The sequence below is a fragment of the Mus caroli genome, unplaced genomic scaffold (genome assembly GCF_978045245.1).
Source record: "Mus caroli unplaced genomic scaffold, Mus_caroli_1 scaffold_10, whole genome shotgun sequence".
In the NCBI taxonomy this organism is placed as follows: Eukaryota; Metazoa; Chordata; class Mammalia; order Rodentia; family Muridae; genus Mus; species Mus caroli.
The window spans coordinates 22335032-22349816 of NW_028227265.1; the positions used below are offsets into that span (position 1 = coordinate 22335032).

Genomic DNA, 14785 nt, shown 5'->3' on the forward strand with positions numbered 1-14785 from the left:
AAGGCATGGGAGGCAGTCACTGAGCTGATACTGAAGGAGGGGCCCAGCACACAACAAGACATTTGCATTATGGTGGGGCTTGTTTTCCACAGCCTCTTCTAACGCTTCTACAACCAGAGTCCAAAACCAGGAGTGGAGCTAATGACGCGGTTAGTGCGTAGGAATCTTCAGGAGGCCGCCACATCTATGCAGCACCCTGCCTGCTGTACTTTCTTTTCTTTAATGTATATGGGTGCTGTGCCTGCATACGTCTATGCATCATAACGCGTGTGGAGTAGAGTTACAATGGCTGTAAGCTGCCATCTAGGAACCAAACTCAGGTTTTCTGAAAGACAGCAGATGCTGCTGAGCCATCTCTCCAGCCTACTGCTGTATTTCTTTTCTCATAGAAACTTTCATTTTTCTTCACACACACACACATTCTACTTATTTTGTGTGTGTATGTGTACACCTCACATCACTTGTGTGGAAGTCCAAGGACAACTTGCAAGAGTCAGTTCTCTTTTACCACATGGACTCTGGAAACTGAACGCAAGCTTTGCAGCAAGCACACTCACCCAACGTCCATTGTCCTTGTACTTCAGAAGAGAAGGAAAGGCAGGCGAGTGGGAAGAGAGAAAAAGAGGACTAGGGATGACTGCTCCTAGTGAGAGGTTACAGTTAGCGAGAGTTCAGAGGCAGAATGCCTATATTGTAAGGACACGACCCTAGGCTTAATCCCAACACCACATGCATGCCACCCCATGCACATACTCCAAGGAAAAACTGAAAGAATCCACATGTCACTAACAGTGTAAAATGCATCAAATTTACAAAAATAATTTAATTTAAAAGAAAACTTTAACAATCTAAGTATAACAACATTTTACTCTGCTTGCTTCTAAAACAGTTCCACCATGGCAAAGCATGGGACTGCTTTTAAAAACAAATCACTACATTAGCTAAAAATACAAAATAAGCCAAGTTTCTATGCTCCCAAATCAGGAAGAAATGTGTTTGTTTTGTTTATTTTAAGATGGCGTCTATTTTGTAGCCCTGGCTGTCCTAGAAATCACTGTGTGGTCCAGGCTGGGATTAAAGGTGTGTGTCACCATGCCCTAGTTTCTGTTTGTTTGTTTGTTTGTTTTTGGTTTTGTTTTTAAAATGATCAATGAGGATGAGAAAATTCTCAGTTAGTAAAGAGCTTTTCTCACGGTAGAGAGACCTGAGTCTTAATGTACTCAGACTAATGACCTGAGTTCACTCCCCGTGAGCCACATGACAGAGGGAGAGAACAAGATCAGAGTCCTAAAAGTTGTCTACCGACTTCCTCACGCGTTAGGACATACACATGTGTACACACTCACACTTTGAATGAATGTTTAATCCTAAGAAAAATTTTTTTAAAAAATAAAATGTATCAATGTATCAGATCACATTAATTAAAAGAAGGGACAAACAACTCAGTCATCTCAGTGACAGAGGGCAGCATTTGACCAAGTTCAGCACCCTGACAGACACTCTCAAAAACTAGAGACAGGGAAAGTTCAGCACCCTGACACTCTCAAAAACTAGAGACAGGGAAAGTTCAGCACCCTGACACTCTCAAAAACCAGAGACAGGGGAATTTCAGCACCCTGACACTCTCAAAAACTAGAGACAGGGGAATTTCAGCACCCTGACACTCTCAAAAACTAGAGACAGGGGAATTTCAGCACCCTGACACTCTCAAAAACTAGAGACAGGGGAATTTCAGCACCCTGACACTCTCAAAAACTAGAGACAGGGGAATTTCAGCACCCTGACACTCTCAAAAACTAGAGACAGGGAATTTCAGCACCCTGACACTCTAAAAAACTAGAGACAGGGAAATTTCAGCACCCTGACACTCTCAAAAAACTAGAGACAGGGGAATTTCAGCACCCTGACACTCTCAAAAACTAGAGACAGGGGAATTTCAGCACCCTGACACTCTCAAAAACTAGAGACAGGGGAATTTCAGCACCCTGACACTCTCAAAAACTAGAGATAGGGGAATTTCAGCACCCTGACACTCTCAAAAAACTAGAGACAGGGGAATTTCAGCACCCTGACACTCTCAAAAACTAGAGACAGGGGAATTTCAGCACCCTGACACTCTCAAAAACTAGAGACAGGGGAATTTCAGCACCCTGATACTCTCAAAAACTAGAGACAGGGGAATTTCAGCACCCTGACACTCTCAAAAACTAGAGACAGGGGAATTTCAGCACCCTGACACTCTCAAAAAACTAGAGACAGGGGAATTTCAGCACCCTGACACTCTCAAAAACTAGAGACAGGGGAATTTCAGCACCCTGACACTCTCAAAAACTAGAGACAGGGGAATTTCAGCACCCCGATACTCTCAAAAACTAGAGACAGGGGAATTTCAGCACCCCAATACTCTCAAAAACTAGAGACAGGGAATTTCAGCACCTTGACACTCTCAAAAACTAGAGACAGGGGAATTTCAGCACCCTGACACTCTCAAAAACTAGAGACAGGGGAATTTCAGCACCCTGACACTCTCAAAAACTAGAGACAGGGGAATTTCAGCACCCTGACACTCTCAAAAACTAGAGACAGGGGAATTTCAGCACCCTGACACTCTCAAAAACTAGAGACAGGGAAATTTCAGCACCCTGACACTCTCAAAAACTAGAGACAGGGAAATTTCAGCACCCTGACACTCTCAAAAACTAGAGACAGGGAATTTCAGCACCCTGACACTCTCAAAAACTAGAGACAGGGAAATTTCAGCACCCTGACACTCTCAAAAACTAGAGACAGGGAAATTTCAGCACCCTGACACTCTCAAAAACTAGAGACAGGGGAATTTCAGCACCCTGACACTCTCAAAAACTAGAGACAGGGAAATTTCAGCACCCTGACACTCTCAAAAACTAGAGACAGGGGAATTTCAGCACCCTGACACTCTCAAAAACTAGAGACAGGGGAATTTCAGCACCCTGACACTCTCAAAAACTAGAGACAGGGAAATTTGAGCACCCTGACACTCTCAAAAACTAGAGACAGGGGAATTTCAGCACCCTGACACTCTCAAAAACTAGAGACAGGGGAATTTCAGCACCCTGACACTCTCAAAAACTAGAGACAGGGGAATTTCAGCACCCTGACACTCTCAAAAAACTAGAGACAGGGGAATTTCAGCACCCTGACACTCTCAAAAACTAGAGACAGGGAAATTTCAGCACCCTGATACTCTCAAAAACTAGAGACAGGGAAATTTCAGCACCCTGACCATCTCAAAAACTAGAGACAGGGGAATTTCAGCACCCTGACACTCTCAAAAAACTAGAGACAGGGAAATTTCAGCACCCTGACACTCTCAAAAACTAGAGACAGGGAAATTTCAGCACCCTGACACTCTCAAAAACTAGAGACAGGGGAATTTCAGCACCCTGACACTCTCAAAAACTAGAGACAGGGAAATTTCAGCACCCTGACAATCTCAAAAACTAGAGACAGGGAAATTTCAGCACCCTGACACTCTCAAAAACTAGAGACAGGGGAATTTCAGCACCCTGACACTCTCAAAAACTAGAGACAGGGAAATTTCAGCACCCTGACACTCTCAAAAACTAGAGACAGGGGAATTTCAGCAATAAAGAACACCTATGAAAACATACAAGGACTGAAAAGATGGCTCAGCGGTTAAGAGCACAGACTGTTCTTAGGAAGGTTAAGTTCAAATCCCAGCAACCACATGGTGGCTCACAACCATCTGATGAGATCTGATGCCCTCTTCTTGGATGTCTGAAGACAGCTACAGTGTGCTTACATATAATAAGTAAATAAATCTTTAAAAAAGAAAAAAAAAGAAAACATACAATAGAAGGCTCAAAAGTGAAAGACTGTTCCTTAGATCAGTGACAAAACCAGACACCAGTTCTAGGGACTGCTGTTCAGTAGTGCACTCAAAGTCCTAGCCAAGACACTCACACAAACACACACACACACACACAAACAAATGGGAAGGAAGGAAGGAAGGAAGGAAGGAAGGAAATAAGGTAGAAAGGAAAGAGGAAGGGAGGGGCAGAGTGGGGGAAGAAGGGAGGAACGGAGAGAGGGAAGGAGACGGGGGAGGGAAGGAGTCAAGGGAAAAACAGAAGAAAATCTTCCAAGATCTGCAAGAAACATATTAGCAGCTCACAAACTAAGTCAACAAAGTTTTAGGGAACAAGCTAAAAAAAAAAAAAAAAAAAAAAAAAAAAATTGGAATAAACCAGCAATAAATGATCCAAAAAAGAGGAGGAAAGAAGAAAAAAGAAGAGGAGGAAGAAAAGGAAAAATAAAGAAAGCAATTCTTAGCAGCCGGGCGTGGTGGCGCACACCTTTAATCTCAGCACTTGGGAGGCAGAGGCAGGCGGATTTCTGAGTTCGAGGCCAGCCTGGTCTACAGAGTGAGCTCCAGGACAGCCAAGGCTACACAGAGAAACCCTGTCTCGAAAAAAAAAAAAAAAAGAAAGAAAGCAATTCTTCTCAAAATAGCATCTAGAAGAATTACTACCTGAGTTCAACCATAGCCAAGGAAGTCAGGCTGGCCTCAAACTTTTATCAGCCCTCCTGCCTCAGCCTCCTGAGTACGAGGATCACAGGCGTTCTGAGCCACAACTGATTTATATGATTCCATTTCATGGGTGCCTATTGTAATTAAATTCAGAGAGACAGCAATCAGAACAGTGATCTCCGAGGCTGAGAGCATTGCAGAACTGGGATTTGTTCCTTAATGAGTATTTCAGTTTGAAGGAGAAAGCTCTGAAGATGGACAGTGGTGACAGTTCTCAAAAAAATGTGGATGCACTTAATGCCAAACTAATATGCCTTTTAGTGGTGAAAATGGTGACAGTTACATTTAAAAAACATGATACTAAGAATGTTTTTCATTTAAAGAGTATAGCAAAGGGCTGATTAGATAGCTCTATTGAGATATCTAATGATGCTCTATTGAGCAGGTCATGGTCCCTGCTGGCAAACTGAGTTTGATCACCAGAACCTACAAGGGGAAGAAAGGAAGGGACTCCAGAAAGTTTTCCTACACAACACTGTAAGTGAATCGAGTGCCACTGAATTGCACAGGTCAAAATGGTTACAATGGAGATGAGCTAAGGGTGCACAGCTGAGTCAATCCTCAACCCTGAAAAAGCAAAAGGTTGAAATAGCTTTACACACACACACACACACACACACACACACACATATATATATACATATATATATATATATATATATATATATATCGCTTACTATTATAAAAGAAACGCTAAATATACATACCAATAGTTAACATAAGCCAAAATTTGCTTTTAAATCACAATCAAACAAGAGTGTGGGATTATTCTCAGTAACCTAGATCAGTTGTCTATACGAATTAAAAATACTAGACAACAAAAAATTTCTTCTTTGGCCTAGGGTGCAGCTCAGTGGCAGTGGGTTCCTCAAACATGCAGAAGCCCAGAGTTTGACTCTTAGCATAACAAGACCCAACACAACAACACTCACCAGAGCTCACCAGAACTTACAGGAAGCTGGAGAGCTGCCTCTGCAGTTGAGAGCACTTACTGCTCTTGAGGAGCACTCAGTTTGGTTCCCAGAACCACACCGGGCACTGTTCCAGCCTCCACAGGCTTCTGTACTCAGGCCCAGATACACAGACATACATAAAAATCTCAACAAAACACATCACACAATCAGGAGCTAGAGATACAGTTCATTCATACATAGAGTGTTTGCCTAGAAAGTCAAAGGTCCCCGTCCAACCTCTACACCACAATAAACTAAATTCTCACCTAGCTTAAGTAAAACACAGAGCCCACGAGCCTTAGCACCTTCTTTGCATACAAACCTCTTGTGTGTTTGTTTTGGGGGTTTTGTTGTAGCTCAGACAGTTCCCAATTCAAGATTTCCCCAACTCAGCTTAATAGGGACAGGGAGTACAGCTAAGAGACTCGCAGCCGGCATGCATTTAAACCTCACGTAAGCTACCACACAAACTAGTAAGAGAGAAGACACAACTGTGGGGTCTATTTACTTCTGACTCACTCAAGCAAAAGTAACCAAGTAAAACACTCTGGCTATTAGAAAACTGTCCCCTAGTGAAGGAGCTCAGGCAATCAACCCCCCAAAGAATTCGGAATAGGGACAGAAACGGTCTTAAATTCAATTACTGTACTAAATACTACTGACAGAGGACACACAAAATCTATGCTTTAGTAAAGAAACGAAAGGACAAACTACTTATGGGAATCATTCCTGATTACTAAGTCTATGAAAAGAACAGAGCACTGGAGGCTGACAGGAGAACGTGAGGAATGACAATTACAGTTTAACATCCTAGCTGGAAAAAAATTATTCAAGTTCTCTGTGGATGGAAATTCCATACCGATGCAGTAAAAATGTGACAATGGAACTCTCCTGAAGCCCACCTGACTTGGAAAATGGAATGAGAGTCATTAGCTTGAGGAAGCTGCAGAACTAGGCTGGACGATAAAGAGCAATCTCTAGCCAAACACAGACTATCACTAAAGCCAAATACAAAGATGAAAGTATGGCAAAGGCAGAGAAAGATAACAGAACTAGTGGGTCACAGGAGGAAATGATGCCTTTGGCTTGGGGATAAGAGTGAACCTGGGAAGGCAGGGGTGTTGCCTAGGAAACTAGCCTGATGTCAAAGGGTGTAACCTGGCAAGGTCACCAGACCCCACACATACCAAAGCACATCTGTGGAGGTCCAGGAACAACACTGTCAAGTAGGTTCACCTTCCCCCTTATGTAGGTCCCAAGAATCAAATTCAGGGAGTCAGACTTGAACAAATGCTCTACCAGCTAAGCCATCTAGAACCTACAATTGTGGTTTTGATTGAATGTCTTTCTTTCCCATTAGACTATAAACTCTTAGGAACAGGACCACAGTTGTCTTCTGTGTGACTGAGACCAGAGCATGATACCTTAGACATAGGGAGCCTGGGAGCACTCACTCTGTTCTCATAGGTGCGTAAATGCACACAAGCAGGCACACATGCCTAGGACCACACAAAATGAATAAACAAATGAAGAAAAAAAAAAACCACTGATTGAGTCACCCTGCCACCCTGCCTGCGTAGGGCCAGGGTCTGACCTTTTTCTCACCTTATTTCAAGTCTTCTCTAGGTCAACCCACATGAACACTGAGGGAACACAGAATGCCTTCTGGATATATGTCTACCTACCACCTAGGTAACAAGTGGACTGTGGGTTTGGGGGGTGTTTGGTTTTTGCTTTGTTGTTGTTTTTATCATCCTTGGAAAAACAAGAATGATAAGTGATGAGTCAAATTCAAGATTTCAGGGGATCCCTGGGGACTGATGACACTACATAGAGCCTGCATTCGCTGCCCTCCTTCAGGCAAAGCTACTGTCTTCTAATATGACAGTAACTATTGCCAGCCCCTCCATGCTATTCCTAGGCATCTAATTCACCTTTAACTGTTTCCAAGCACCAGTCACTCAGCATTCGAAAGACTGGAATAGGTGAAGTCCTAGGTTTGATCTCTACCACTAATAAATAAGTGTTGCTGGAAACAACACAGTCCTTGAGGTATTGTGGTGGTTTAAATGAGAATGCTCTCTCTACACCCACTCCCAAATATCTGCACGCTTGGTCCCCAGTTAGTGGAACTGTTTGGGAAGGATTGGGAGGTGTGGCCTTGTTGTAGTGGGTGTAGCCTTGTTGGAGATGGGAGAGGGTTTTGAGATCTTAAAAGCTCACACCAGACCCTAGTCTTGTTCTCAGTCTCCCTCTTCCTCTCTCTGCTGACAACTTGTGGATTAGCTACTGATCCTATTCCTTCCCATCATTACATTTATAGACTGACCCTCTGAAACTATAAGCAACCCCCCAGTTAAAGGCTTCCTTTTATAGTTGCTTTGATCATGGTATATTTTCATAGCAATAGAACAGTAACTAAACAGATACCCGGTTTAAAAAAAAAAGAAGAAAGAAAGAAAGAGAGAGAGAGAGAAAGAGAGGGGAAGGAAGGAAGGAAGGAAGGAAGGAAGGAAGGAAGGAAGGAAGGAAGGAAGGAAGGAAGGGTGGGCTGGAGAGATGGCTCGGTGGTTGAGAGCACTGCCTGCTTTTCTAGAGGACTCTGGTTTAATTCCCAGCACCCACATGGCAGCTCACATGGTAATTCCAATTCCAGGGGATCTGACACTCTCAAGCAGACACACATACAGACAGAACACCTATGCATTTGAAATTTTAAAAAAGAAAAATAAAAAGAAATGCAGAGGCCAGGCTGATGGTATACACCTTTAATCCCAGCATTAGGGAGGCAGAGAAAAGGGAATTTCTGTGACTTCAAGGCCAGCCTTGTCTACATAGAGGGTTCCAGACCAGCCAAGTCTTCATGGTGAAAACCTGTTTAAAAAAAAAAACCAAAAAACAAAAAACAAACAAAACAAAAAAGCAATGCAGGGGCTGAAGAGATGGCTCAGTGATTAAAAGTGCTTACAGAGTTTGGCTCCCAGCACCTACATCAGGTACTCATTACTGCCTGAAACTCTCTAGTTTAAGAGGCTCTAACACCTAGCCTCCACAAGCACCTAGCATGAGTTATCTACCAAGCCAGACATCATGGCCTCTGCATAGTTCTCTGGCCAAAGGAGTCATCGTCTCATGAAGGTTCTTCCAGAGCGGTTTGTCCCAGAGTTACTGGAGGCTGAATTTAAAGCCTTGTACACACTGTTAAGTGCCTCACCAACGACCAATATTGCCTGGCCTGACTTCTTCTATGTATCCTTCATAGACAGAGACAGAAATTAAAATCCTTTCATTTGGTTTTGTTTCCTTTTGTCTTTCCTAGAATAGAAACTTCAAGAGGGCAGGATGTAGACTGCAGTGAATCACTGCCCAGCTTAAACCACTCTTCTGAGAAAGCCACTCAACACAAACCACTCTCACACACACACCAGCTTATCTAAGTTTTTTCACTTCATTTTTTTAATAATTATTTTCCTTACTAGGTGGGGTTCATGTAGGGGTCATGTATGTGCCACAGCGTGCATGTAGAGATGATATTACAGCCTCTGTTCTCCCCTTCCATGGGTTCTGGGGATGGACCTCAGGCCGTCAGGCTTGCATAGCAAATACATTTACCCACTGAGCTATCTCACTGGCCCAAGTGTTTTCACTTATGACACACAGGAAGAAAATAATTTCACATTACAATCTAATAAACACCATATATATAAACACTATATGTAATATTACGTATAATTAGCCAAATGTAGCTTCAGAAAAAAACAGACACTGGATAATAGAGATCTACTTTGATATTTTCAGGCCAAAGTTATATAATAAATATTTTTACTACTTTTTTCCTATGATTAGTTTTCTAAACTACTAAATAGTGAAAAAGGGAAAAAAAAGCACCAACTGATATGGGGTAAGGATGTAGGTTGGTAGCAGAGCGTTTGCCTAACATGCACAAACCCTGGTCAGTGCATAGCATCCCACAAACCATGTGTGGAAGTAGACAACCTACAGTCTCAACACTTAGGATGTGAAGGCCAGAGGTTCACAAGTTCAGAGGTCATCTTCATCAACGTAGGGATTTAAGGCCTGTCTAGTATACATGACACCTTGTTTCAAATCAAAACATACACACAGACAGACAGACACACACAGACACACACATGCGCACATAAACCCACCAAGCAATGATATGCACTAATTTTCATTTTTAAATTTTAATACATAAAACCAATAGCAGTGATTTTCTTTTCAGGCAAAAGTAATCTGGTAGGAGATAGATATTATCAATTCTAAACTATCACACACTCTAGTCCTATCCTAATCTAACCAGTCAGTAACAAAATAAAATGGCAAACCTATAGATTCAAGACAGTCAGATCAAGAGGCCCTCACTAATCCCCAAGTGATTTCAGACTGGATGGAGACAGACGCAGGTCTTTCTCATCTCATCGAAGAGCAGCCTTCCTGCCTGCTGAGTCCCGAGAGCCCAGAACCCTGGATCATCCTCAGCAGCGTCTTCTTTCACATCTGGAATCCACTGCATCATAGAACATCAGTGCACACACAGGCAGCAATTCTTATTGCCCACATTGATGCCATTCTGGCCCGAGCCACTCTTTCTTGCCTTAGTTACGTCTTCCTTAACTGAGCTCTTCAATTCCACTTTAGTCCTCCATTGTTGCTTTCTCAATGGTGCTGCCAGAACTCAATTAATCATTAAATCACAGTACCTCATGACTGTCTCCAGCAATTTATCCATCTGAGAACAAAAAATCATCCTAAAAAAAAGTTCATCCTAAGACGAGATCGTCCCTCTGACAGTTCTGATCTCATCATGTGCCACTATCCGACCACCGACTGTCTCAAACATACCATGTTGCTACCTCAAGACTTCCCTTGCCATTCCCCAGAATTCACATGGACACCCACGTGGATAGCTCCTTCACTTTACTCCTGGCCTTAAGGCATCACCATGACACTCTCTCTGGCCTTCATTAAAAAAAAAAAAATGTCAACCCCTTCTTCATGATCTCACCACATACACAGATTACACCATCCTCTTAGCACCCATCTACCCTCTAACCGGGGGATACAATCCATTCACTTGCTGTTTACTGTCTGCTCCCTGCTCTAGATGGCACAGGTATTTACTGACTACTGTATCCTTAGTACCTAAAACAGTAGCTGGTACCAAGCCGTGATTTGATATTCGAGTAAGCAGATGGATGAGTAAGCTTGGACGGGGTGAAAGACAATGGAACAAGTTAACTTGGAACAGGTGGCTGCAAGCTCAGCGTGGTGGTTCAAGTGTGTCCTCTGAGCACTGAGGAAGGTGACACAGGAGGATTGCCACAAATGCAGGCTCAGACTGGGCACCAAAGAGGTGGCCTAGAATACAGGTAAGACCATGTCTAAATAATAAGGACAATAATAAAAGAAATAGCTAAACACAGATAAAGATCTGTATCTCAAACTTAAGGAAAGCCTTGCCTACAAGATATCTCTAGCTTTATCAGAACATGGTGAAATAGGCTGGCAATGTCCCCTTATCTGGGTCCTTCCGAGCCCATTATCTATGCTCAATCAATCAATCAATTCTGAGACATGGACTGTCTATATACTATGCTTTAACAGAAAATGTATTAAAAGACAAAAACCAGAAAACAAGAGTTAAGACTAGTATTTTGAAGTAATAATATGTGGACAAAAGAAATCAAGGGATCTTCTAAGCTAGGCTCCATCACTAATCAGACAATTATATATGATCAGAATGTCACAGAAACTGCTTCTGGTATCCATATTAATATAATAGCTATGTCTATCTATGTTGCTCTCAACCAGTTATTTAAAAATGAAGCTGGGCCACCTTTAATCTCAGCACTCAAGCGGCAGTGGCAGGCAGATCTCTGTGAGTTCGAGGCCAGTCTAGTCTACATCGTGAGTTCCAGGATAGTCAGGGCTGTGTAGAAAGACCCTGTGTCAAACAAACAAACAAACAAACAACAACGACAACAAAATGTTGGCCCCAGATTGACATTACACAGCCATAATTCCAGTGCTTGGGAGGTAGAGGAAGAAGAATCAGTTCTAGGTTATATAAGATCCTATCTCAAAATAACAACTGATACAGCAAACAGCTAGGCTGGGGGGGGGGGGGGATAAAGGGTTTGGTTCAGTGTTTGCCCTGTACTCATCTAAGGCCCTGGGTTCAAGCCAAAAAAACATTGTTTTGAAAGGAGGAAAAAGCCAGGCATGGTGGCGCACCCCTTTAATCCCAGCACTTGGGAGGAGAAGGCAGGCGGATTTCTGAGTTCGAGGCCAGCCTGGTCTACAAAGTGAGTTCCAGGACAGCCTGGGCTATACAGAGAAATCCTGTCTCGAAAAACCAAAAAAAAAAAAAAGAAAAAAATAGAGGAAAAACAAGAGCTGGAGAGATGGCTCAGTGGTTAAGAGTACTGACTGCTCTTCCAAAGGTCCTGAGTTCAAATCCCAGCAACCACATGGTGGCTCACATCAGATGCTCTCTTCTGGAGTGTCTGAAAACAGCTACAGTGTACTTACATATAATAAGTAAATGAATAAATCTTAAAAAAAAAAAAAAAAAAGAATCTTTAGGCTGGGCAGTGATGGCACACGCCTTTAATCCCAGCACTTGGGAGGCAGAGGCAGGCAGATTTCTGAGTTTGAGGCCAGCCTGGTCTTCAGAGTGAGTTCCAGGACAGGTAGGGCTACACAGAGAAACCCTGTCTTGGAAAAAAAAAAAAGATTGACAGTCAGCAAAGAACAAGAGAGTACATCTTAGGGGGGTAAAATGTTCTATTTCCTTACTGAAGTGATTACATGGCCAAATACACTTGTCAAACCCCAGCTAGAGGTGTAATACAGTTGACAGTGTTTGCCTAATAAGCATGAGGGATCCGATCCCTAGAAAGGCATAGACAGGAAGATTAGAAGTTCAAGGTCTACAGAGACTATGTAATAAGCTGAAAAACACCCTGTCACAAAGAGGAAAATGATCTGTGGCCCAACAGTCTCAAAGACATCTTGAGTAATAAGATTTGATTTGAAGCACTAGCAAAAGGGTTGAAAGCCAGGTGTTGGTGACCCAGCGTTCAGAAGGCAGAGGCAGAAGGATCCCTGAGTTCGAAGCCAGCCTGGTCTACATAAAAGTTCCACGGACACACACACACACTCTCTCTCTCAAAAGTTCCACGGACACTCTCTCTCACACACACACACACACACACACACACACCCCACACTCTACTGCCTAACCAGGAACAGGGGTGGGAGGAATCTCAGCTCACTGGATAAGTGCACATGTGCACATGTTCTGTTCTCTCGGAAGATCCAGTACCCAACACCCACATCAGGAGGCTCACAACCTCCTCTTACTCCAGCTCCTGCCGTTCTGACCTCTGGCACCAAACGCAGATGCAGATGCCCCCACCCCCGCGCGCGCACATAATTTGTTTTTACTTTTTAAAAAAACTGCCTTCTCCTCTAGAAAATAAAAGCCCCCAAAGCACTGCTTTCTAAGGCATACTTCCTGGAAAGGAAGGAGCAGTTCTGAACCGGGCTCGAGTGGATTAGGTCGTTAAGTGTGTGCCCTAGAGAGCTCTGGGCCTCCGTGAGCCTCAGTTTCTCTTTATGGGAAACGGGTTGATGGCCTGGCGTGTGATCTAGCATCCTGCAAGTGCTCCAAGCATTGAGAAACGCACGTTGTCACTTGAGGCTGAGACTGCATTCCCTCCGAGGGTCACGGTCCTTTCCGGGCACCGGACAGCCACGCGTGACCTCTCCTCCCACCCCCACCCCGGCAGCGCACGGAGGCCTCCCGCCTCCCCGGCCCGCACCTCGCTGAGGAAGCGGGTGATATCGTAGACTCGCCCGTGGATCACCATCCACGTCTCCTCCGCCGAGTTTCGCTTCGCCACCTCCTCCAGCCGGTAGTAGGTGACGGAGGGCTCGGAGCCCTCGACCTTCTCGCCGCTGCCGCTGGCCTCCGGGGTCGCCATGGGATCCGAAGCCCTCTCCGCCGCTATCTTGGCTTCTACCGCTAACTTCCTTGACTCGCCGGCCCGCGCCGGGTCCTCCTCGGCTTCCGTAACCGGGTAAACCTGGTCCGACGTCCGACTGGCCAATCGGCGTCGACCAGCCCCTCCAACCTTGCCAATCAGATAGCGTGATTTTGGACCGGCGCCTAAACGTGGCCGGGTGACAGGTGTCACCACAGGAGAGCATTCTCTCTGCTCCGCCCATGGGCAGGCAGGGCCCTAAAAGAAAAGAGCCGGTTTCCGGCGTCTCTTTTCCCTTCCTGCCACCCTGGGTTCCCGAATGACCGGGCCCGCATTTTCCCTCGATCTTCCCATCCAGAATTGCAGCCCCCGGGGTTACAAGCTTTGCTGTCCCCAAGACTGGTTCCCTTTAAGGCTCCAAAAGGCTCAACAATTAAAATAGGCGTGGGACTTCTACCTTCCTTGCCCAGAGGTTTGGGATGTGTGTTAATGAGAGTGTGTTAAGAGAGGCGTGAGCCCAGCAAGCCACTGTGTAAATCACAACTGGCGTTGGACTCCATGGATCTTAGGTACAAGGCCTTAGGACAGCAGTTGGGGCAAGGGTAGATGTCCCAAGTTTCTTCCACTACTGACAAAACAATCTCTAACTGAATTCTTCAGTGATCAGGGCTCATCTACACTGTTTTAGTTTCTAAATGGCCTAAAATAGGATTTACTTCAAATGACCCTTGCTAACAGTCTAGGGAATTTGGAATTCTAAGTTAATGTGCAAGGTTGCGAGCCTTTCTCTTTCATTGCGGTGAAATCTAAGAGGCTGATCATCCTAAAATGTTTCACTGGATACAGAAATTATGGTACATTTACACAATGGAGTACTACTCAGCTATTAAAAAGAATGAATTTATGAAATTCCTAGCCAAATGGATGGACCTGGAGGGCATCATCTTGAGTGAAATAGCACAATCACAAAAGAACTCACACAATATGTATTCACTGATAAGTGGATATTAGCCCAAAACTTAGGATACCCAAGATATAAGATACAATTTGCTAAACGCATGAAACTCAAGAAGAATGAAGACCAAAGTGTGGACACTGTGCCCCTTCTTAGAATTGGGAACAAAACACCCATGGAAGGAGTTACAGAGACAAAGTTTGGAGCTGAGACAAAAGGATGGACCATCTAGAGACTGCCATATCCAGGGATCCATCCCATAATCAGCTTCCAAACG

The 14785-nt window shown here is 44.0% G+C and overlaps 1 protein-coding gene across 2 annotated transcripts in view; it reads right to left on the reverse strand.

Annotated features, from left to right (window-relative positions):
• Cyb5b (cytochrome b5 type B) overlaps nucleotides 1-13648 on the reverse strand; it is a 37379-nt gene extending 23731 nt beyond the window's left edge. Inside the window, exon 1 of one of the 2 annotated variants that reach the window (XM_029480491.2) lies at nucleotides 13392-13648. In XM_029480491.2, coding sequence (XP_029336351.1) covers nucleotides 13392-13553 — 162 coding nt within the window. In that variant the 5' untranslated portion in view covers nucleotides 13554-13648. The remainder of the gene's footprint in view (nucleotides 1-13391) is intronic. The other variant, XM_021169543.3, reaches the window with a different exon arrangement.
• Between the last annotated feature and the right edge of the window lie 1137 nt (nucleotides 13649-14785).